Source organism: Electrona antarctica (genome assembly GCF_951216825.1).
Source record: "Electrona antarctica genome assembly, chromosome: 3".
NCBI lineage: Eukaryota > Metazoa > Chordata > Actinopteri > Myctophiformes > Myctophidae > Electrona > Electrona antarctica.
This window is the reverse complement of record NC_136808.1, coordinates 19709489-19735720: the sequence shown is the minus strand read 5'-3', so window position 1 is coordinate 19735720 and position 26232 is coordinate 19709489. Positions and strand designations below refer to the sequence as shown.

At 44.6% G+C, this 26232-nt stretch overlaps 1 protein-coding gene across 1 annotated transcript; it reads left to right on the top strand.

The window, feature by feature from the left end:
* The first annotated feature begins 3881 nt into the window (after window positions 1-3881).
* On the top strand, window positions 3882-25089 carry LOC306920350 (membrane progestin receptor gamma-B-like). The gene is made up of 8 exons (XM_079497074.1): window positions 3882-3970; window positions 4952-5079; window positions 12695-12900; window positions 13416-13542; window positions 14219-14263; window positions 21732-21828; window positions 22187-22319; window positions 24670-25089. Exons 1-8 carry the CDS (start codon window positions 3920-3922, stop codon window positions 24963-24965), a joined length of 1083 nt encoding a protein of 360 aa, XP_079353200.1. The 5' UTR covers window positions 3882-3919; the 3' UTR covers window positions 24966-25089.
* Window positions 25090-26232: the final 1143 nt, after the last annotated feature.

Here is a 26232-nt window from a genome sequence, read left to right as displayed (position 1 = left end):
GCTGTGGAGCCATCAATTGGCTCAGGCAGAGCTTGGAAATTGCACAGGTGTGGGGACTTATGCTCATTAGGTCCACTGGCAGAGCCTGACCAGAGCCTTTTGTGGCGGTACTGGACAACCGTGTATCTGACCGACTCGAGGCCGGGAATTGCACTCTGTGTGGTGGTGTGGAACATGTGTGTCAAATTTGCAGTTGAGGCGACCGGTTCTCGAGTTACATGGATTACAGAATGCGTACATACACAAGTACAGAAACGTGGTGCATTTATTGTAAGATAATCTAAAGTACAATATCTGAGATGTAGTGGAGTAGAACTACGTTCTTACTCTCTCCTATGGTCATGAATTGTGGGTCATGACCGAAAGAACAAGTTCGTGGATACAAGAGGACAAAATTAGTTTTCTCAGATTGCTGGCATCTCCCTTAGAGATAGGGTGAGAAGTTCAGTCATGTACACATGCATGCAGACAGGCTGTGTTTGTTTCTTTGTTATTTTAAGTTAAAAGCCACACCTACTGTATACTTATTTTGTTTTGATTATGTCGGATGTGGTTGGTTAACACAGTCACATTCCACTGCTGTACTTACTGGTATGAGCATGTAACAAATAAAACCTTCATGTCAATCTTGAAACAACCTTCCGAAGCCAGTTTCCTTTGCACTGGACTGTAGGTATGCTTGTGGAATTCCATGTGTTACTGTATATTAACGTCGCAGTTCACAATCACATTCACAGCCATTGCTTTGTGAATTTGAAAACAGGGTGTGTACAGGGTGTGTGCGCTCCTTGCAACTTAAGCTGACAAAGTTAAAACTATTCAGGCCTAACATCTCAAAATAGCAAAAAAGAATTTGGTCATATTTTAGTCTATCTCAAAGGTTTTAGTATAGTTGTAGTCGGCAAAATATAAGATTTTAGTTTGACAAAAATGTATTCTGGCAGTGTCCTGATGGCGATGTAATGCTTTTTGCACTTGGTTGCATGCCAAAAATAGCCAATCTACAAGTTCACAACACGTTTTGTTTTTTTACGATGAAATTGTCAATATATTTAGTCTTATAGTTGTAGTCATCATAGCTTAGTTTTTATTTAGTTTTCGTCTGTGACAAACGGCAGTCGACAGACATTTTTCGTCACAATTTCAGTCAACTGCGTAATACCTTCATGAATGTAACTTGTCATTTCACTCCTGGAAATGGCAATAACATCATGCCTTCAAGGAAATGATTGTTGTGATCGCTTGACCTTGTTTTCTGAGTCTCTTCTTGGCCCACAGCCCTCCTGCTACACTTGAGTGTTTATATTCTTGCCACTGCAGTCTGTTTGAAGACTAACATATTAACAAACCCAGACAAGCTAAAAAACATCATGTTCTGCCTGCTAATTTTCTCTCTCACCTCCACTGGTATAAAGTAACCTAAACCTAGTACATTTACTCAAGCACTATTACTATTACTCTGCTACATCTCAGAGGCAAATATTGTACTTTTACTCCACTACAATTATTTGAAAACATTAGTTACTAGTTACTTTAGTTTTTTACTTGAAAACATATGTCTACATTAGCCGATCTACAAGCTCACAGTGATGTGACACATTATGAGCTTGCAGATCTGCTTTATTCCATTTTTGAAAACTTGTGAAATGAGACTGAGTACTTTCTACTTTTGGTACTTAAAGTACATTTTGATACCAATACCAATACCTTTGTACTTTTACTCGAGTAAAGTTTAAATTCCAGACTTTTACTTGTAAAATACTGCAGAGTATTTCTAGATTGCAGTATTGATACTTTTACTTAAGTAAAAACAATCCACCACTGACTGCAGGATTCACCCCCTGAGAATTCATTACATTACATATCACTATACATTTAATACATTATATTAATAGATTACATATTACTCCAGTATTGTGTTGTTTTGGTGAACGACTGTAGGATTCACCCCCTGAGAATACATGCCATTCTGGGAACTCAGATTAATGCAAATGAAGTCCCAAGGTGAACTTTGTGATGTGGAATATATTTGCTGGCCCAATGCACAGAGCTGTTTGTGATAATGGCTAACGTGAGGTGTTTTTACTTACGATGGTAACTAAAGTTTTCAAATAATTGTAGTGGAGTAAAAGTGCAATATTTGCCTCTGAGTGGAGTAGAAGTTAAAGTACTGCAAATTTGTAATACTCAATAAAGGCGGTGTGCGAGACAGGGCCCATACATGCACACGTGCCTGCTCTCTCCGCTTAAACAAGATAACGTGCCAAAGAGGCATGGCGTGGCGTGTGACAGACGGCCACCATCACTCACACACACTGAAACATGCAGGGAATGAGAACGAGGTTTACATTTCTGGCAGCCAGAGAAACCCTGTTCCCAGGCCGTCACATTGACATCAGCCTCATCTATGGAACACTGTGGCTGAAATTCAGAACTCACACTTCACACAAGTCTAGGAAGTACGTGCTGCATGCATGAATCTGTTTTCTATAGGTAAGATGTTTATGGGAGGAAAAGGTTGCTACAGAAGCACAATGCATTTCATTGGACATATGTGTGGCTCCAGTCGGATCATTAATGTCATGCAAAGCAAAGCAAAAGCAAAGTTACTATATTTACCCAGGGTAACTGGACTAAGCATCAGATACTTGTTAACAGCCAGGCCCTGCTCATAGAACATTTAATGGTAGTGGTTCAATGCCTTGCTCAAGGGCACTTCAGCGGTGGTAATTTTAACGTGCCGGTCCGGGGATACGAACTGGCGACCTTCCGGTATCAAGACCGCTTCGCAAACCGTTCGGCCACCGCTGCCAAATCACATGCAAACACATGCAATCACAGCTCTGTTTCTTCAAACTCATGCAACACATGCAATCACAGCTCTGTTTTCATTTGTTTGTTGGTTTGTGGCTTGGCAAAGAGATCTCTCTGCTGAAACCTGCTTGACCGGCTGTCCTCCAGAGACATGTTGTAGGATAATGGAGTCATTCATTTGAAAAGAGGCCTTTCTTCTTTTCTAGTCTTGATTTGGGTTTCATCTCAAACTTTCACAGTGAAATCTTTAGCAAAAACGCAAAAGATTATCGCGCGTGTGTGTGTGTGTGTGTGTGTGTGTGTGTGTGTGTGTGTGTGTGTGTGTGTGTGTGTGTGTGTGTGTGTGTGTGTGTGTGTGTGTGTGTGTGTGTGTGTGTGTGTGTGTGTGTGTGTGTGTGCGTTTGTGCCTCAAAATACACTAGTGTGCACATACCAAAATCTCCAGCGTAATGTAATTCTGGGACTTGAACGCTTGAATTAATCCATTTAGACCCACATCTACAAAATGTCTTCTAAATCTGAAATATCATTCATATTTTTCTATGTCACTGGTTCTCAAACCTTTTCATGTCAACGACCCATCAACATGTATTTGGCCGCAGACCCCCCCCCCCCCCCACCCCCCATCTCAAAATATTTTGTTCCAGGGAGCCCCTCCAGAAGCAAAACAAATCTATATATTCAAAGATTTACACACATTTTCACAATCTTTCAAAAATAGCTATGCACTTGTAGATCTGATATTTTTGAATAGCCAATGTATAAAATAATGGTTGGTGGTGGTTAAAATCTAAAATGACACAGATGCTTTCCCGGTCGTAACGGTTTAAAGGTGTGCGTTTGTTGTGTAACAGCATAGGTAGGAGAGGGAGACAGGCGGCCATGGGAGGGGCCGGAGCTAGTGGGGTGTGTCCCAGGTAGACTGGATATTCTTGCTGGATGAGGATAGGTGAGCTGAAGAAGAAGAGGCGGGAGCTTCTGAAATGGCATGGCAACAACACGCTTATAAAGACAGAGAGGTTCTCCCGACCAGGTGACAGTTCAGTTCAGCTCACTTCATGTTTCGGTGAATCAAGTCCAGCAACACCTTGTGAATAGAATCACAATGCTCCTTATCAGGTTACCACGCGTTCTCACCATCAACCAAGTGCCCAAAGTAAGTTCTCCTAATTCACTACGTCTAATCTATGCTGATATTTAACATGCTGATTCTGAGAGAGGTGAATCAATCAAGGAATATGGATACTGAAAGAAAACACTGTCCTGATATATTCTCGAAGCATAAGAAAAGCCATTGTTGATATAACTATAATTATGTTGTTGATAATACTGTATACTATTTGGGATATTTCTTTAATTCAGATCAATACAAAAAAAAAGTAATAAAGAAATACATCATTTTCCTCTACCTGATATTAATTAATGATATGATGGCAAAAATGATAGTTATAAAAATGCATTGAGCATCTAAAACTGAAGCCCCCGTTAATTCGTTTTTAGCTGTTTAACGACTTAATCCCCAGCATCAGATCTACAAGCTCATAATGTGATGTGTTGTGTCATGTCATGTTGTGAGCCTGTACTGTAGATCTGCTATTTTCAGCTAAAGCTTTACCCAATAATAAAAGAAAACAGAAAAGACATCAACCATGCAGGGTTTAAGTGATTAATTATGGTGCGGATGCCAAGCAGTTGGTGTATGTGAACTGCAGTGGTGGAATAAAGTACTCACTTGTTTTACTTAAGTGTAGAAATACTCTCGTTACAAGTACAAGTCCGGAATTCAAAATGTACTACAGAATATCCCAAGTTTTCAAATGTATACAAATCTTTCGAAAATAGCCAATCTACAAGTTCACAATGCGCCACGAAAGCTTGTAGATCGGCTATTTTCAAATGGAAAAATGTTTTAGAGTAAAAGTATAGAATATTTGAAATACTAAAAATTGTACTTAAGGACAGTACTTGAGTAACTTTACACCACTGGACATCAACCATATGCGGTTTTAAGTGGTTCATTCTTGTCTCAGTCAGGTCTTCCATGTTAGTGTTTAATTTAAACCCAGGTCTTCCATGAGGACAGCATCACCTCTGGGTACAGCCACCCTGTTAGTGTTTAATTTAAACCTTGTCTCAGGTCTTCCATGAGGACTCTATCATCTCTGGGTACCGCCACCCCTGCAGCTCAGCAACGGACTGCATCCTCAGCCTCTTCCAGATGACCAATGAGACTCTCAACATCTGGACCCACTTCCTGCCTACATGGTCAGTCCGTCACACATGTTTAAATGTCATATCGTAGCTGACGGGAAATGATTAGAGTTAGAATAATACATTAAATATTTGCTAGATGAGTGCGGTCAGGCCAACACCAACTGGCTCTAGTCTTCAGTGTTAACTACCTCCACTCTCTCCTGTCTAACATCAGAGTCTAGAGCTCTATGGTGTTGTTAACTACCTCCACTCTCCTGTCTAACATCAGAGTCTAGAGCTCTACGGTGTTGTTAACTACCTCCACTCTCTCCTGTCTAACATCAGAGTCTAGAGCTCTATGGTGTTGTTAACTACCTCCACACTCCTGTCTAACATCAGAGTCTAGAGCTCTACGGTGTTGTTAACTACCTCCACACTCTCCTGTCTAACATCAGAGTCTAGAGCTCTACGGTGTTGTTAACTACCTCCACACTCTCCTATCTAACATCAGGTTCTAGAGCTCTACGGTGTTGTTAACTACCTCCACACTCTCCTGTCTAACATCAGAGTCTAGAGCTCTACGGTGTTGTTAACTACCTCCACACTCTCCTGTCTAACATCAGAGTCTAGAGCTCTACGGTGTTGTTAACTACCTCCACACTCTCCTATCTAACATCAGGTTCTAGAGCTCTACGGTGTTGTTAACTACCTCCACACTCTCCTGTCTAACATCAGAGTCTAGGAGCCCTATTAAGCAAGACGAAAAACCCATGCGGTAATACAGATTTCGCCCTCGCTCTGCGCCTTTTCGTATTATGGAAGCCGTGGTGAGCGCTCACTCATATGGAATACCACGTTCCTGCATAATTTAGCATTGGGGGAGTGTCCATATGTTAATTATTTTCGCTTTGCGCTAATTTGCTATTAAGCCCCTTGACCTAAAAACACTCAGCGCATACCGATTCCGCCTGGGTCTGACCACGTCTTAAAAGCAAAAAGCACTGTTTCATTTTACACTTGAGCGGCTCTGGAGTGCTGCTGGAGTGTTGCCATGTCTGTTTATTATAAGCGGCTTCTTTTTCTGCAAAGATGCTTGTAAATATTGGTAGTTGTGGTTGCTTTTCTTGTTTCTAAAGTGCTTATTTGGGCTTTTCTCCTAATGTTGTTTAAACCAGTGATCCTCACACAGCGACATTCCCATGTCAAGGACCCCCAGATTAATGCATTTGCCCAACTAAGCCAGTGACCCCCATGACAGATTTGTGTTTTTAAATGTTTCAATAACATTTTTCAAAAATATTCCACAATTGTCACTTTTTTCAAATATTACTTTTGAAAATAGCAGATCTACCAGCTCACAATGCATCACATTCATTCATTAAAACAATGAACTCTGACTGCAGGGGGATATATATTTATAATGATCATTCTAACAATGTGCAAGAAAATATGTAAAAAGAAGGAAGAACTTTATATTTGTGGACAATCAAAATATGCTGGAAATTTTAATGTGGTGTCATTAAAAGGAATCTTGATATGGCAGACTCACTATCTAGAAAATAAAAACATGGCACTTCATTTAAAATAGGTTGTAGACCCCTGTTATATGCGATTCTTTTGGGAGTATGTTTATAGACCTATTTACTTGTTTCTATGACACATGGCAACAGCGAGTTTTCTGGCTTTCTCGTTGAGATTATAAAGGGTCATATATCGCTCATTTCTCAACCTTTTTTAGAAATTAAAACATCTCCATACTCATTGGGAGGTTTGCTTTCATACGCTGTATCACACCCGACTCAATTCTTCTTCAATAATATGCTACGAGCGAAGACCATAACATTGGGGCCGCAGCAATACGCATGGCGCACGTATGGCATTTCAACTCATTCCTTCGTCGTGACTCGAATGAAATAAAATAAAATAAACGTTATTTTACTGGTGTTTTTCAATAGAAACAAATAAAGAGCGTGTGTGCAACAGTCAGTGCATATACGTGCATGCACTATAGGCTATATTTCCTCCTTGTCGGGATGGTGAGCTGAGCTCTTCACAGCCCGTTTGTCTTTCATATTATTCTTATAATATTTGATATTATAAACACTCATGGTTCTCTCATTTCTCAACCGTTTTTTAAAATGTAAAAATCCCCATATTCCTTAGGAATCTTGCTTTCATTCGCTGTATGGTACATGGTTCTATTTTTATCGAATTAAACAATATCAAACGAACTTGTATGTTCGGGGGTTAGACGATTCTGGGAACATTACGCATGGATTGCCAATTTGCCAGCCAATGCTGCGTATCTACTCGCAGTTCCATTCCGATCTGAAAGGTATAGGTAGGTGCCATTTCAAAGTCTTAGTTATTCATTTATGAATCAAATGAACTAGAATAAAGATTTTTACAGCTGTTTTTCATGCTTAGAACAGAAACAAATTAAGTGACGATGTGCGTATATCTCCCTCCCTTAGCATATGGCTGCGCCGCTGTAATGACTTTCCAATGAAAACTGCAAGTTACTTAACAAAATAGAGACATAGGCCTACAAGCTATGCACATCATGGCTGTGACAGCTTGTGGATCTGTTCTTTGGAGGCATAAAGGTGACAGCATGCAGTGCAATATGAATAATTAACCCAAATGTGACAAAGTCATGTCATGTCTATGGTGCCAGTCTGCAGAAATGTAATACCACTTGCCGAAAAGGGCGCATCATCAGCTGGTGTCGTAAAGAGAATAGTACGGACATGTTCATTGGGTAAGCCTCAAAACTCCCTTAAACACTCCCATGACTAATTCAAGGCCGTTTTGCTCACACCACGGGGTGTCGAAAGCGCTTCTTACCTGGCCCATAATTGTAATATGACATTGCACCCGCCCCCACGTCTTAAAAACTGTAAAATTATATGTAATTAGATTCCACTTGCTTAATAGGGCCCTAGAGCTCTACGGTGTTGTTAACTACCTCCACACTCTCCTGTCTAACATCAGAGTCTATAGAGCTCTACAGTGTTGTTAACTACCTCCACACTCTCCTGTCTAACATCAGAGTCTAGAGCTCTACAGTGTTGTTAACTACCTCAACACTCTCCTGTCTAACATCAGAGTCTAGAGCTCTACGGTGTTGTTAACTACCTCAACACTCTCCTGTCTAACATCAGAGTCTAGAGCTCTACGGTGTTGTTAACTACCTCCACACTCTCCTGTCTAACATCAGAGTCTAGAGCTCTACGGTGTTGTTAACTACCTCAACACTCTCCTGTCTAACATCAGAGTCTAGAGCGCTACAGTGTTGTTAACTCCGCTGTCTCACCGCAGTGCATCTACGTGTCTTCATCCTGAGTGTCAGTTTGCTTGCCACTTGTTCTGGGTGCCTGACACAGTGCACTTCCAGCCACATCCTTTTCTCTTAACTGGATCTGTGACCCGTGGTAGGTCCCCATAGAGCAGAGTTTTTTTTTGGAGGGGGGAAAGAAAGAAAGAAAGAAGACCATACTGCATCAAATCAACAAACTTTACTATAACATCTGTTCGAACATTGGCCAAACTGTCAAATAATATAAGAAAGAGGCAAAAAAAAGAGGCGGCTGTGGCTCAGGAGGTAGAGCAGGTCGTCCAATGATCCCTGGGTCAGCGGTTCGAATCCCGGCTCCTCCTGTCCACATGTCGAAGTGTCCTTGGGCAAGACACTGAACCCTACATTGCCTCCAATGAGTCGGTCGGTGTGAGCTCGCCACCATTGGTGTGTGAATGTGGGAAGTGAGGACGCTGGCGTCGACTGTTCGCCGCTTCACCTCCCAACGTATGAATGAATGAACCATTGTAAAGCGCTTTGAGCACTTGGAAAAGCGCTATAAAAATGCAATTAATTATTATTAAACTGTGTGAAAATAGTTATTTTTTACAATACCTGTGGAACAGAGTCAAATTAAATACATTCCAAGTGCTTGTCAGGGTGGGGAGTAAGTTCCCAGATGATTATTTTGGGGGGTCCCCAGTTCAAATATGATTATATTGGGGGTTCCCCGGTTCAAATATTTGGGGGGACACTTTGACACTTGTTCTGGGCGAGCCTGGGATCGCACTGGGAACCTCACGGTTCTTAGGCTATCCGGTTGCTCTAGCGTCAGCCGTCCACTCTACCCCATAACCACTGCCATGCCTCCAAAAGGTTGTGAACCACTGCCGTAGACTCGTAGAGGACCACATTTCTGATGTGGTCCGTCCATGTGACACCTATTGTGCCATTGATCTTGTGTAGACTCCATCCAGGGCCCTTTCTTCCTGCTTGTGTTGTGATTCAAGAAGGCCTAGTTCTCAGTAGTGATTCTTTCTGAACTGCAGGTGATGTAGATATCTCATGTTTTCACATACATCTCTGTTTAAGTATCTGATGGAGAGTATCCCTCTGTCCAGTGTCACGTGGGAGGAAACCTTTGAAACATGAAAAGCTTGCATAATTAGGGTTCAGGCAGCAACTACCTTGACTTGACTCCAGCGATGCAATTATGTTCTCTGGCAGACTGGCACGTACCTCACTGGCATGTGAACGAACCAGTTTCTCATATCCACCTCTCTGCACATCCTCAGAGCAGGAGATCATGCATGATATTAATATTATGTGATTATTGTATGAGTCAATATCATTGAGCTTGTGGTATTTCTATTAATAGTCACTGTGATGAATGATCATATTATGGTCAAACAATCTTAGTTTATATACTTCAACCTTCAGGTTGTATGTAATTTGTGTCAATGAATCAACATTAAAAAATATATTTAAAATACAAATATTATTAATAATTTTAATTGATTTGTTTTAATGCAATGGACTAAATTGATTAGTCTGATTATCATAGTTCATTATATAACGGTGTTTGTTGCACAAAAATGCATTTAAAAAAAAAAATTGTTTACATCCTTAAGCACACTTTCATGATTTGTTTGGAATGAGAGCACAACACCCAGGGGGACTAAATGTGTAGATCTCCTACAGACCAATTATTTGTTTACAAACATTGGGACTGGGCGCACGGGTGACTGTTTCATGTAATCAAATTCAGACAGATCTCCAAACCTGTTGTTTTGGGGAGCGCTGGTTTCAGTCCATTCAACCTCCTCTTGTGAGTTGGCTAGTGAGGTGCACCCTAGGATACATTTATACTTCAAGGCCCAACAGTATCGCGCACAGAGAACAGCTGATACAATCTCACATCGCATCGCAGATGCGACTGTTGTGAGCGTAGAGGTCTGTGTGCGCGACACCATCGCGGGACGAAGCATAAATTATACTTGATGGACTGCAGGTGCGCGTGCAGCCGTGCGCAAACAGGCTCTGCTGCCGTGTTGTTCATGAGCGCACCTCCCGTTCTGTGGTTTTGAGGACAACTGTTTTGAATTGCTGTTATTGTTCAAACACAACAGAAACCAAGGATTATATATTTCAAGGGCGAGAGATTTCGCTCCTATGCCACCAAAATGTGGAACGCCCTACCAACTGTCATTAAGACATGCGAATCCCTTGACTCCTTCAAAACCGCTCTCAAAGGGCACCTACGGATGGCTGCAATTCGAAACTGGCCCCCGTAAAATCTGAATCCCCCCCCGCCCCCCCTTTTTTCCCCTCACTGTATATATTTCTTTTCCCTTTTTACCTCCTTTTTGATGAATTCCTGTTCTGTCTATAGAAGTGTCTATTTGTACGTCTCTAAATGTTTTGATGATTTGAACATGGTGGACCCTGTTGGAAACAAGTGTAATGCTTAATTGGGTCGTCCACTCACAGTTAACAGCCTTTGTATTGAGTTTGTGCTTGAAATGTACTGTAATTCTGCAAACTGTTAATAAATTCTTCAATCAATCAATCAATCAAACAAACAATAAAAATCCTAATCATTCTCCTCCACACTGGGAGAAAAACAGCATCTGAAAGTTTGATGGGGCATTTTTTACACGTGAGTGCAGTTAGAACTTTTCCATTGCATCTTATGAGAGGTGGTGTTCTTCTGCTGCCTTTATGCGCGCGCATGCTGTTTCTTATCAGTGTGACGTCGTCTGATAAGGATAGATAAATCCACAGAAGGGTGCTCTGGGGCATACCATTAAGCGCACCTGCCTCAAATTTGCTACACCTGCTGACCTACAGGGCACTGCTCCATGGATTCGTCTATAGATTCACATGCTTTGTTCTCAGAGGCCTCTTGTGTGCAACAACAAGCCCTCAGGACTAAAAGCTCTCTAGTATTACAACACGTACACACTCATTGAACCATTCGTTACGGGTCACTTTACTCTGGTCTGAGGTCAGAAATCATTCATAACCTAAGGGGCTAAAGGGACTCAGAACTTCAGGCTAAAAGAGGGAGTATACTTGGTTAAAAAACAACAATTACGCATTTCAACCTTTAGAATTAAATTAAGTTAAGTTATTGATAAAATAGATAAAAGGTTGAATAGAGACAGACAATTATAGACTGTGATTGAGACAAAGAAAGCGTGCGTGCGCACGCATGTGTTTGTGTGTGTGACACTGTCTCTACAGAGCACACCCATCATTCATAATTCCATAATTGCATGTTTCATTCTTATAGATATGTACTTTATGTAAGTTCCCTCGAAAGACTGCATTCTTCTTACCGCTTGTTTCTGAGAATGGGGAGTGTGTTAGTGTCAGGTTAGTGATCAGTCAGTCCTCCCCAGAGTCCCCACTGAGATGATGGTTGTTTTGACAGAACAGTCCCAGGGAGAGGGTGTGTGTGTGTGCGTGAGTATCAGGGCGTGTGTAGGTGAATGTGTATGCATGAGGGTGTGTGTGTCCTGGGACCTGCAGGTGTGGAATTGTGTGCCTGCAGACAGACACTAATGAGCTAGTCTCTGCTTAACATTCTCTGATGTGTTGCCTCAATTAGTCTACTACGATGGGGAAACTCACACATTACGGTCGCTTTGTTAATGAGGCGCGCTGACTGAGTTATGGAAACACTGTCCATTATATTCATACACACCTGGTAGGCCTGAGCTACCCGATAACATCTGATAGTTGTTATTTGCACACGCAAAACACTATGCAGCCTACCATCCAGTGTTAATTTTTAGTACATTTTAATTTAGTTTTAGTCATATTTTAGTCTGAAATGTTTTAGTTTTGGTCTACTTTTAGTCGACTAAATCTATGGTTGATTTTGTCGACTTAAATTATTGTTTGCCATTTGACGTGCAACAAATGATATACATTTCTGATTGAGTCATAACATGAAAGTAATAACCTATGTTTGTTTACCCAGGGTATCTGTATGATACCCTGGGTAAACAAACATATAGGTTACCCAGGGTATCTGTATGATACCCTGGGTAAAAACAAACATTAGGTTACCCAGGGTATCTGTATGATACCCTGGGTAAACTAACATATAGGTTACCCAGGGTATCTGTATGATACCCTGGGTAAACTAACATATAGGTTACCCAGGGTATCTGTATGATACCCTGGGTAAACTAACATATAGGTTACCCAGGGTATCTGTATGATACCCTGGGTAAACAAACATTTAGGTTACCCAGGGTATCTGTATGATACCCTGGGTAAACAAACATTCAGGTTACCCAGGGTATCTGTATGATACCCTGGGTAAACAAACATATAGGTTATTACTTTCATACAGATGTTGCTTATATTTCCTCTCAGGTACTTCCTATGGAAGCTGCTAACGGTGGTACTGATGCAGACAGCGTGGCAGGACTCTTTCACCTGGCCCTTCTTGGTGTTCCTCCTGGCGTGTTGCGTGTACCCGCTGGCCTCCAGCTGTGCCCACACCTTCAGCACCATGTCGCCGCGTGCACGACACATCTGCTTCTTCTTCGATTACGGTGCCCTGAGTTTCTACAGCCTGGGTATGTACGTATGCATGTGCAGTGTTCAGCACACTACAGCCTGCTACTATGTTACCTTACATACGTTCGTATGTGCAGGCTTCAGCACACTACAGCCTGCTATGTTAGCTTACATACGTATGTATGTGCGCGTGCATATCTTTGGTCCGACGTCCCAACAGTCCGACAGGCAATAGTATGACACCCCAAACCCTAACGCGGAAGCCATGGGTGAGTCGATCTTAGCCGGCCACATAGCCAAGAGTGAGTCTTAACCAGCCACGTATGCCGGAGCCAGGAGTGAGTCTTAACCGGCCACGTATGTCGGACTATTGGTACGTCGGACTAACGTATGGCCCCCATGTATGTGTAGGGTTCAGCACATTACAGCCTGAGCCTGCTATTAGCTTTGTCAAACAGAAAACCAAAGCTATGACAGGGACTTATAGTGTGACAGTATGAGTTAAGCCTTACCGAACCTTGCTTGCTGTACGCTTCCACAATCTAAATGTTTGTGAATTCCTTGTCATGCTCAGGGTCAGCGGTTGCCTACTCAGCGTACGTCTTCCCTGACAGGTGGCTTAACAGCACGTTCCACCATCTCTACGTCCCCATAGCAGTCCTCAACACACTGCTCTGCACCGCCATGGCCTGCTACTCCAGGTGCGGACACTACTCAGTCCATTTCACACCAGCACTGGTTCACTATGGAGACACAAAGGAGACTATTTGTGTCTCCATAGAGAACAAATTATCAAATTATTCAAATTATTGGCTAAGGAATGTGACAGAAACAATGAAATGTGGGTGCAATACTCCTTTAGTGTTTAGTTTATTGGAGTATTTCTAATTCTCAGTACTTCTACTTCTACTCCTCAATACATCTCAGAGGCAAATATTATATCTCTACTCCACTATAATTATTTGAAAAGTTACTAGTTACTAGTTAGTTTGTAGATTTTGATTATTATTATGAAAACATACACAAAACAAACATTACCCACTTCAGCCCTATACATTCCGGTCATTTGAAAATAGACGATCTACAAGATCGATGCGACACACAACATATTTTTATAACAAAACTTATGCAATACTTTTGTACTTTTTACTCAAGTAAATTTTGAATACCGGCCTTTTACTTGTAACAGAGTATTTCTACATTGCATTATATTGATACTTTTATACTATCAATCTATCAATACTGATACTGTTAAAAACTGTGAGTACTTTTCCCACCACTGCACAATGTGCGTCATCTCTTGCATGTACTTTCTTATTGTTTTGGTAACGTTTGATGATGCTTTAATAACTTTTCCTCCCATCTGTCTCTGTTAAGGCTAGGCTTACCATTCCTACAATATGACCATTTCATCATCAAAAGGTAAAAAAATACAAAAATAAAACACTGGTTCCAACATTGTTTCTCCAGTTGCTTGGAATAGTTGTACTACTAAGAAATGTTGAAGAAAACAGATATACTATCACACACATATATTATCACCATATTCGCTGAGCAACACAGTTGTACTGCAAAATGAGCCCTTATCCATCCTCTTCAGAAAGTGATATGTGATTGCACATAGAACTTATCTTGTATTTCATTAAATAAGGATTTATTCTTTGTGGCAGTTATTGAGCAACTTGCTTGTCAGTGGAGTGGATCTCACCCAACCTTGAACAAAGAGACCCACCCTAAAACATAATGAACTTTCGGGTGGTTTCAGCTGGGCATATTTTATCTAAGGACTGAAATGGAGAACAGTAAATATATGATACATTATATACAGTAGCAACCTATATGAACTACTGTATATCAATTGGAGAACTGTAAATCATGTTTTCATCCAGCTAATCTGTTAGAAGTGTCTGGCTGTGTTTGAAAATGTTGTGCGTCACAGATTCCTAGAACTGGTTGTGTGATTCTCAGAGTGATGATAACTCCATCTTGTTATGAGCAACAATAAGAATAAGACACATGTTGGCTCACTTGGAACAGTGGTTAATTTAAACTAAACTGCACGAGGAAGCTCGCTATGAAGATTGCGTCTTCTGACGTGATCACAGAAGCATTCTAATACACTCACAGGCAATCCATTGGCTGGGTCTGGGACTAAGGTGCACCTTGACCACCCCCCCAGGTAAAGGTGATAAAGGTGCCAATAAACCAATTAGTCCCCACTTCTGTGTAACTTCTCATGAAGATCACATGCATTGCTACAAAGTCTTGATTTCAGTGTGTTTGAGTTTACTAGGACAGGAGCGAATTCTGGTTCCACAAACTGCACCACTGGTGAGTTCATGACTTTGGGGTTAAGAATTTCCTTGCACTATAAAATTCTATTGTTAATCGGACGGCCAGCAAACGGCCCTGATTATAAATCTAGCAGCTACAGCTACACTATATTCTAGTGACAGCTAGGCTAGCTACTAGCTACAGCTACGCTGGCTACTAGTTGGACGGCCAGCACACGGCCCTGACTAGCCACAAGCCTGCTGAAGCTAAGCTAATAACAACTTAGCGTGGTTCCTGCAAAAGGACGCCCGGTGTTAGCTATTGTTAGCATCCCGCTAAGCTACCCTCCCCTTGTACTACTCCTGCTAACGGCCTGCAGAACGCCAAAGCAGTGATGTCGGGGAAGAGCAGAAACCAACGTCGCAAGGCTAACGATAAGCCCGCGGTGCTGCAGAAGCACTGTGAGACATGCTCCAACTGGATGGCCGGCGAGGACAAACACGAGGACTGTGTCCGTTGTTTGGGCCTGCAGCACGCTTTCGACGCCGTTCATAACCCGGGTGCCTGCTCCCTGTGTGACGGCGTCGACGCACGCATCATAACCCGCAGGCTAGTGCGTGCTAAGCAGTTCTTCGACGGAGCCATCCGACAACCAGAACCGGCAGACGACCGAGAGGTGGCCGATCAATTGGCGGAGGAGAGACGGGACGCATTGGACCCCGCTCGTTACTCTGAGGGTGATTATGCCGACCTACCGTCTACTTCCCGCGCGAAGCGGGCGGTTAAGAAAGCCAAACAAGCAGCTAGGAAAGCTCTGGCTGACGAGGTTACGGCTCCAGCGGCTGCCGAAATCCCGCACTCCCCGCCTCGCCAACGTACGAGGCGCACAGATCGTCCTTCCCCCGTCGAGCAACACGCCGGCGATGAAGAACAGTCCTCGGAGGGAGATCAGAGCCAGAGCTCCAGCGGTAGCTCCTCTTCTTCCTACTCTGAGGGCTCTTCTGAGAGTGAGTCAGAATCTGAGTCTGAGGGACGCCTCAGAGCCACTCTCATCGCAGGAATGCAGCCTCAGACGGCGGCCCGGACTGAGCCCGAGCCCCGGGCTGGGACTGAGGCTCTGGCTACAACAGCTCCGGATGTAACCGAGCCACAGAGCACGGCGGTGCCTGACACGGCACCCCAGACCGATGTTCAGAACCGAGCCCCTGCTCGGTCCCGAGTCGTCCTCGAGATGGACAAGTCAGAGCTGATTGATGTCTTCAAGAGGGCTACTGAACGCAGCGGTCTAACGTGGCCAGCTGAAGCTACTCCGGCGGCGGCTGCGACGGACACGGCCTGGGATGATTTCGGTAAGGATCCGGACGCTCCCCGAGCCAAACAGATCCTACCCTTGGCTAAGGGTTTCACGGGGGCGCTCGGTGAATCCTGGGAGCACCCCTACACCCACTCCTTCCTACCCACACATAAGAAAGAGCTTGATTGTGTCGCCATGAAGAAAGTGGGTCTGGAATCTCTGCCCGAGATGGACAGATTCCTGGCTTCTCATCTCCTACATGTCCCCGAAGTCGCCCCACCGAAGGAGCCGAAATTCGCTCTCACACAGGAAAACGACATGTCCACAATGGTGAAGAAGGCGTACGCGACGCTTACGGGCTCCGTGAAGGCCATTAACGCCATCACACTACTCCAGGGCTCTGTCTCCCACATTTTCAAAACATCGGGAGAGGCATTGAATCTGGAGCAGCTCTACGAGCTACGGAGGCTCCATAAAGAGGCGCTCGCGCTGACAAGGTACAACACGGAGATGACGGGAAAGGCAATGGCTACTCTAGTGGTACTAGAACGGGCTAGATGGCTAAACCACTCCGAGACCAAAGAGAGAGCCTCTCTCCTGGACCAACCCATCCTGCAAGACAATCTTTTCTCTGGCACGGTGGCCGATCTCACGGCCAGACACGAAGACAGAGAGAAAAAGAAGCAGGCGGCGCAGGCTTTCATGCCGACGGAGAAAAAGCCTCCGCCAGGTAACAAAAGAAATAGATCCTCGTACGGCCGCTCTATGAACCGGAGGGACAACGAGAGGGAGCGCGGCTCCAGGCCTCCTTTCAAGGCTCCAGCGGCTGCCAGAGCCCCCTCTGCTTCGGGAGGCCAGTACCAACACCGACAACAGTCACAGCAGGATCGCAAGAAGGACACCGGGCCTCACGGTCAGCCTCCTTCCGCGGCGGCGGGACGGAAGCGTCAACGCCACGCGCACAACAACAACAAGCAGCAGCGTAAATGACATTGCGCCGAGCCTCGGGGAGACGTTGATGCAATCCGTCTCCCTCCGCCCCCACGTTCTGGGAAGAGCTTACGCTGGCGGCGTAGTAGCCTCGGGCTTTACGCCACTAGCGCAGAGGGCACCGGACGACAGAATGAGCGTTGTTGCACCGATTTTTGCGAAAAAAATGTCGTTGCATACTGTACCTCCCCTGTCCCCCTCCCTGATTCAAATAAAAATGTTGTGTGGAACAAAATGTTTGAATCCTTGCCAGAACACACGGGGTATGAGCCCACTGCCACGCAGGTCAATGAAACGACCCGCGGCAGTGGGACGAAACGCAGATATTTTGACAGCGCATCAGAGCGCTGCAAAAAGGCACAAGCACCATGCCAGTTTGATGGCCCCGTCGCTAGGGGGCGCCGTTTTACCACGGCTGAACATGGTGCCAGTGTTAACCAAGGTAACACAATGCCTGCCGCGGGAGGCACCCACTCTAACTCAAAAAAGAGTAGGGCTGACAATAAATCCTCTGACGCGGTGCGTTTCAAAATGGATAGAGTGCGGCGCACACACCTGGGTGGTGGACACCGTGAGAAAAGGCTACAAGCTGCAGTTCTCCGCAGAACCACCCACATTCGAGAAGATAATATTCTCTCAGGCAAGCGGACAGGCAGCCGTCATTTTGCGAAACGAAATAATTTCCCTGCTGGCCAAGAATGCCATTCAGGAAGTACCTCCAGATCAGAGCCTAAACGGTTTCTACAGTCGGTATTTTCTGGTAAAGAAAAAGGGGGGGGGGATGCGTCCTATTCTGGACCTCCGAGCCCTCAACCGATATCTGAAGGATTTTCGTTTCAAGATGCTGACAAATGCGGCACTGTTACGCATGATACGCAAAGGGGATTGGTTCACGTCAGTGGACCTCAAGGACGCCTATTTTCATGTCCCGATTTACCCGCCGCACAGGAAGTTCCTGCGGTTCGGGTTCGGAGGACGGGTTTACGAATACCTAGTTCTCCCTTTCGGGATGTCCTTGAGCCCCCGAGTGTTTGTGAAGTGTACTCAAGCGGCCATAGCCCCTTTGAGACAACGGGGAGTTCGCATAGCGAGCTATATCGACGACTGGCTCCTGCTTGCGCAGTCGGAAAGCGAGGCACGACTCCACACCAGCTGGGTAGTGAGTCACCTGCAGTCTCTGGGTTTCAGTCTGAACTACGAAAAGAGCGTGCTCATACCAGCGAGGTCAACAGACTTCATAGGTTTGACACTGAACTCTGTCTCCCTCACGGCTCGGCTGTCACAGGACAGAATGACTTCCGTTCTGAAGTGCGCAAGCTCGTTCCAGGTGGGACGCAGGGTCCCTTTTCGTACGTGCCAGAAAATGGCGGGACTCATGGCTTCCGCTATAACCGTGTTACGGTTAGGCAGACTGTACATGAGACCTTTTCAGAGGTGGATGCTCTCACTCAGGGTGCCCAACGATCGCCGTCATCGCCTGGTTACAGTCCAAACGGAGTGTATATCGGCGCTGCATCCATGGAGAGACAGGTCATTTCTTTCCGAAGGAGTGTCCATGGGTCTGGTCGTGTCGAGGAAGATCATCACTACGGATGCCAGTATGACTGGGTGGGGCGCCACCCACGAGGGCAGAACTGCCAGGGGAGTGTGGGGCGACGAACTGAGGACCGCCCACATCAACTATCTAGAGCTGATGGCAGTATGGTTAGCCGTACGACACTTCGAACCCCTCATCAAGGATTGTCACGTCCTGGTCAGGACGGACAATACGACGACCATGTGCTACGTCAACAAGCAAGGGGGACTGCGATCCCGCCTGCTGCATGCACTAGCACAAGACCTGACTCTGTGGTGCGACACACATTTGAGGTCGATCAGAGCCTCCCACGTCCCGGGGATACTGAACAGGGGAGCGGATCTTCTGTCCAGAGGGAGGTGCCACTATGCGGACTGGTCCCTACACGACGCGGTGGCAGCTCAGCTCTGGGACAGGTTCGGCCGACCACAAGTGGACCTGTTCGCCTCGGGGGAGAACGCGAAATGCCCGGAGTTCTTCTCCATAGCGGGACAGGAGTCTCTGGGCCTAGACGCGCTAGCGCACGTCTGGCCCGGAAGTCTGCTGTACGCGTTCCCTCCCATTTCCCTGATATCTCCAGTCCTGGAGAGAGTGAGAACCCAGGGCCTAGCGGTAATACTGATAGCTCCAGGGTGGGGCTCTTGGAGGTCGGAGATATCACCTCTCCTCTACGACCATCCGTGGCAGCTCCCGCTGCGCAGGGATCTGCTGACGCAAGCGAAGGGGGAAATCTTCCATCCACGGCCGGAAGACCTGGATCTATGGGCTTGGCCCGTGAGAGGATGAACCTTGACGCGGAAGGCCTGCCGCAGAGTGTCATCGACACTATACAGAGTGCGAGAGCTCGGTCAACCAGGGAGGCCTACGACGGGAGGTGGCGTGCGTTTGAGAAATGGTGTCTACAGACGCAGGCGGTGCCTTTTCAGGCATCTGTGAAAGTGATTCTGTCTTTCCTTCAGAGTCTGATGGACAAGGGCCTGTCTTACAACTCCCTGAAGGTCTACCTGGCGGCTATTTCGGCCTGCCATGTTGGATTCGGGAATGGCACTGTCTGGGTGCACCCTCTAGTGCGTCGGTATATGGCTGGTGCGATGCGCCTCCTCCAGGTACCGAAGTCTATGGTTCCTTCGTGGGACCTCGCGCTGGTTTTGGACTCCTTGTCTCGACCGCCATTCGAGCCATTGGCGTCAGTGAGGCTGCAGTTTTTGTCGTTGAAAACGGCGCTACTGCTGGCGTTGGTGACTGCTAAACGGGTCGGTGACATTCACGCTTTTTCAGTGAGCGAGGAGTGCACACGTTTTTCCGTGGACAGGACGAGGGTGGTCATTACGACCAACCCGGCTTTTGTGCCTAAGAACCAGTTGACCACCTGTATACCGGTGGACCTGGTGGAATTCTGTCCTCCTCCTTTTTCCTCGGCAGAGGATGAGAGGAGGCATACTCTGTGTCCTGTACGGGTTTTACGAACTTACATGGACAGGACGGCGGCACACAGGAAGACAACTCAGTTGTTTGTGTCCTGGGCCCCCAAGACCTTGGGGAAGGCAGTATCCAAGGTGAGGATCTCACAATGGATAGTGGAAGCCATAGAACGATCTTACTCGGCCAGGGGTTTGCAGCCTCCCATAAGGGTGAAGGCGCACTCCACGAGGGGTATGGCGACGTCCTGGGCTCTCTCCAGGGGGGTGTCTATCCAGGAGGTGTGTACGGCTGCGAGCTGGGCATCCTCCTCGACGTTTGCCAATTTTTACAGATTGGATGTGACGGCTGCGCCAGTGGCGCATGCTGTCCTCAGCGTGGCTTCAAAGTAAGGTTTGGATCTGTCGGGCCTCTGAGTGGAGTGGCCCTGGGTCCGAGGTTCCTTCCTTTTTCCGCCGGCTTTTTGAGCCGGGTGGTTTTTCGCTCCCGTCACCCTACAGGCAGAGGTCGGGACCCGTGAGTCTAGACTTTGTGGTGGCAAGAAGGGAGTGTATCGGGTCTTCATAGCGAGCTTCCTCGTGCAGTTTAGTTTAAATTAACTATAGGTTACGAAGGTAACCCTGGTTAATTAAATAAACAAGCGAGGAAGCTCGCCAAAACGCCCTTCTTGTAGGCAATGCCTCATGAGAAGGTTCCACATGTTTGAAGTGGGGACTAATTGGTTTATTGGCACCTTTATCACCTTTACCTGGGGGGGTGGTCAAGGTGCACCTTAGTCCCAGACCCAGCCAATGGATTGCCTGTGAGTGTATTAGAATGCTTCTGTGATCACGTCAGAAGACGCAATCTTCATAGCGAGCTTCCTCGCTTGTTTATTTAATTAACCAGGGTTACCTTCGTAACCTATAGTTCTCAACCTGTGGGGTCGGGACCTTCCCCTCATGTGGGGGGGGGGGGGGGGGTTCGGCGGCCTGAAAAGGTTGTGCACCACTGACAGAAGATGTGAGATAATTGGCCACAAATTTATAACAACAAACACAAACTGTATCAGTACATTCTGAGTATGAATCTGAGCACGATAATAAACAAGAACTGTACCATGTGTGACAAAACCGATTTTGGTTTTTAGATCAAAATCAAAGTAAGGAACCCAAAATTAACATATTGAAAATGTCACAAATGTATGTCACAGAAATACTTTGACAATGCCAGAGACACTTAACCAGCATTGTTTGAGTTAGTTTGGTTTGTGTATCGTTTCTTTGGTTAGATTCTGAGATGAGCATTTTATACTATACATGTGGAGGATAATAATAGTTCCTTTTGTTATATAACAGATTCCCAGAGTGCCAGAGTCCAAAGTTTGGAAAGGCTCTCCGCGTTGTGGCGTTTGCTTACCCCTACCTGTTTGACAGCATTCCTCTGTTCTATCGGGTAAGACCACCACTACTACCAGGTGGAGCACAGATCTCTAGCAGGAGGAGGCATGATGCCCCTCTACCTCCCTCCAATGCAATGAGCATGCAATAAGCAGTGTTAATTTTGACAGCAAATTTTATTTAGTTATAGTCATATTTTAGTCACCTGAAATGTTATGGTTTTAGTCTACTTTTGGTTGACTAAATATCATAAGATTTTAGTCGACTAAATTTACAGTTGATAAATTTTGTCGACAGAAATGTATGTTGGCCGTGCCTTGATGGTGTCGTAATGGCAGATTTTACATTTGGTAATTGCTTCCATGCTGAAAATAGCAAATCTACAAGCTCACAATGCGTGTCTGTTTTGGCAGGTCTTCATGTGTGTGGGTGACACTGACAGCAACATGCAGCATTGCTACCACATTTCCCTGGCCGTCCTCACCAGCTTTCTGTTTGCTACACACCTACCTGAGCGGCTGGCCCCTGGTAGCTTTGACTACATAGGTAAGTGAGAACTGTGACAATAGTATATATTTTATGAGCAGCTCATCAATATCAAATCAACTAATAAAATGATTCCCGAGCGTGGCACGGCTGCAGCTCACCGCTCCTTGGCTGCGGCTCACCGCTCCAAGAGATGGGTCAAATGCGGAGAACAAATTTCACTGCGGTAACGTGTGTGACAAATCGTACGACTTTGACTTTAAATTGTACATAGACAAATGTATCCGTGGCAAGACTTGTCCTTGTCCGTGGCAACACACCAACCATTATAATGTTCTAATTTTGATCAGAAGACCCAATTACTGAATGTCAGTCTCCATGTTTTCTTCAGAATATGTATGACACTGATTTACTACAACACTACGGCACAGTATGAATCCACTAGGACAGTGGTTCTCAAAGTTTTTTTTTCTTCCTTTATATTTTTCAAGGACCCCATAACTCTGAGAGTGTACAAATGGAACAGGTCCATTTGTTTCTATTTGTACCATCTCGTTGTTACAGACATGTAATGGTAATGTAGGGCTAGCTCTTTTACTGTATGTGTTTGGCAGTCGATGACCCCAGTGTATGAGTGTAACAGACAGTCTTTGGATAGTTAAAATAACTAGAGCGGTGCCCATTGGAGCCTCTACAGCGGTGCCCGTTGGGCACTGGCCTACTTGGAACGATACATGTTGGAAATGCATGCCCCACCACGATACGATACGATACGATACGATACGATACGATACGATACAACTTTATTGTCAGCTTGCACTGAAATTTGTTTTGCTTTGTTTTTTCTTTTATGTAATTTGTCCCTTTATGCCCATATATGGAGTTCTTTGTCAGGCATGCCCAAATATGGAGTCTAGGCAGTCAGAATGATGTCAGAACAGGCCAACTCCATATATGGACATTGGGCAGGGGCCCTGTCCAGAGCCCGGGCAGAAGCTTTTTTGGGTCTGTTCTGGACAACCGTGGGTCCGACCGACTCGACAGCGAGCACTGCAACCCCTGTGGTGGGGTGGAACGCGTGTGACGAATTTTAAGTCGGTGGGGCGAACGGTTCTCGAGTTACATGGATTACAGACGTACAGACGTACAGATGCATTTATAGTTAGTTAGATAATAATAACATTAAGACGCCTGAGGGCGAGAAGCGACCTCGCCCTAATAATAATAATAATAATAAGGATAATAATAATAATTATCATCATCATCATCATCATCATCATCATCATCATTATTATTATCATACCATAATTAACACCTATAACACCTACATTCAAATGATATAATATTAAGTCTCAGAGGCTATCTTATGAAAGGATAATAGTACAAATGAACTAATTCCTTTCATGAATAAAGATTTACTGTTGTGTAAATACAGTCAGTGATCATTTACTTTTACATATCACTTATTGCAGGTCACAGTTCATACCCACTTTCTTATTCACGACTACTTTAGTGTTAACTATAAATCAACAGCAAATACAAATAAATGATTTTCCAATCGTATTAAAACTTAACATGTAACTTCTTGATGCGGTGGAAAGCGTAATCACATGCATTACTTGAGTAGAAATACTCTGTTGCAAGTAAAAGTCCAGAATTCGTATACTTAGGGGCGACTCACACAGTCGCAACAGATTGATGTATGCTTGTTGTATGAGATGTATAGCTGATGCAAGCTCGCAATGCATTTCCAATGGGAGTCACATTGTTTGACACAACATTTGTGTTGTATGAGGGGGAGGGGGGCAGTCGAAACACAGCCGAAAGCCATACAACAGCTTGTAGTCCAAAATGTTGTATCAAACCATGTGACTTCCATTGGAAATGCATTGGGGCGGCCATGACACTTACATCTAGCATGCATCAATGTTGTATGCTAGATCGAAAGGTGTGAGTCGGGCCTTACAGTACCGAAAGTAGGCCTACTCATTAAGCAGGATGTTCCGTTCACCAGTTATCATATGAACTATGTGCTTACTCTTCAAACTGTTAATAAAATCAATAAATCAACTATGTAATGTATTAAAAATAATGAAAATAGCAGATCTACAATATTGTGAGCTTGTAGAGCTGCTATTTTTAAATGGCTGAAATGTACATAGGGCTGAAGTGGTTACTTTGTGTTTTGTAATAATAATCAGTAAGTAACTACGTTTTCAAATAATTGCAGTGGAATAAAAGTACAAGTACAATATTTTCCTCTGAGATCTAGTGGAGTAGAAGTAGAAGTATTTTTTTTAAAGAGAGAAAAGAAGTAGTACAGTACAGTAGCCTACAGTACTTGAGTAAATTAAATGTACTTGATGTTTTAAACAGTTGTCCTTTACACACGCTTTGCTGCCCCCTGCAGGTCACAGCCATCAACTGTTCCATGTGTGTGGTATCATGGGGACTCATTTCCAGATGAAGGCCATCGAGCTGGACATGGCCACACGACGCACCTGGCTCCTCGCGCACTCGCTGCCCGTGAACTTCGCCAACACACTGGTGGTAATATTGTTGTCGTTGTTGCTGAATCTGGCCATCATCGTGCTGTTCTCCCTGCCTCTCCTCTGGGCTTCGGACTCGGAGGCGGTCAGCCGGGAAGAAACAAGTCACAGGAAAGGCCAGAAGACAGCCGTGACCACGGCCTGTGCCTGCTACTAAAATCCCACTACCAGAATAGGGTTGACGACGTGGTGTCTGGTTGCCAGAGCCAAGCTTACCAGCACTCCACTTGCCTCCACACTTCCACAGACTATTCATAAGTACTCTGCCAAGGTTCTAAGATTATTATTTATTTAATTTTTTCGCAAGACCGGATCGAGTGGAGTCTGGCCGAGCTTTTAGTAGATGCAGATGTGAGGAAGCATTATAGGGATGAGATCAGATTATCATGTTCTCTGGAACTACACTAGAGAACCTTGACAAATGCCTGTTAAGCAGTGGTGGAAAAAGTACTCACAATTTTTACTTAAGTAAAAGTATCAATACTGCAATATAGAAATACTCTGTTACAAGTAAAAGCCCGGAATTCGAAATGTAAAAAAGTATAGGCATCAAAAGTACCAAAAGTAATCAGCTGCTATTTTCAAAAGGTAATAATTGTAGGTAATAATTGTAATAATAATCAAAATCTACAAAGTAAGTGGGGAGTAATAGTACAATATTTGGATCCAATATGTAATGGAGTAGAAGTGAAATTATTGGAAATTGGAAATACTCCAGTCTCAGTAAAGTAAAAGTACCTCAAAATGATACTAGTACAGTACTTGAGTAAATGTAGTTACTTTCCACCACTACTGATAACAGCTGAGACTTTCTTTTAATTCACTTTTATATTCAGGATAGATTGTGTTGATAGATTGTACATAACGGTACACAATTGTACACTGAGCAGCAGTGGCTCAGTGGTAGAGTGGCCGGTAGAGCAGCCGGAAGGGAATCGCAAGGTTCCTATTGATCCAGGGCTCCCCCAGAATTAGTGTCGAAGTGTCCTTGAGCAAGACTCTGAACCCTATTACTCCCAATGTGCATGTTGGTGCCTTGCATGGTTTCCTCCGCCATCGGTGTATGAATGTGTGTGTGAATGGGTGAATGTAATGCGCAATCTATGTAAAGTGCTTTGGATAAAGGCGCTATATAAATGTACCATTCACTACTATTCATTCTCATATCCACTGCTGATATTCACTGTATATTCTATTGACTATTGCAATACTAAAAATGATTGTACATTACACTTCCTATGTCAAAGTAGCTGCATGCTGCATGGGACTTATAATTCTGTTTTTTAATATTATATATGCCCCTTTTGACAAAAATGTGAATGGTTCCGTTCTAGGAGCTTCCTCCATCCACAGATGTGGAACAGGTTGTTGCCAGCGCCATCTGGTGTAAAGTAGCCTACATTGTTTTGTTTTGTTTTAAAAAA

Bases quoted from the DNA above. Each gene is read 5' to 3' on its own strand.
- LOC306920350 (XM_079497074.1), top strand. From the start codon at position 3,920: ATGCTCCTTATCAGGTTACCACGCGTTCTCACCATCAACCAAGTGCCC. The intron at 3,971-4,951 runs GTAAGTTCTCCT...ACCTTGTCTCAG, and splicing joins CCATCAACCAAGTGCCCAAA to GTCTTCCATGAGGACTCTAT. The intron at 14,264-21,731 runs GTAAAAAAATAC...GTTATATAACAG, and splicing joins GACCATTTCATCATCAAAAG to ATTCCCAGAGTGCCAGAGTC.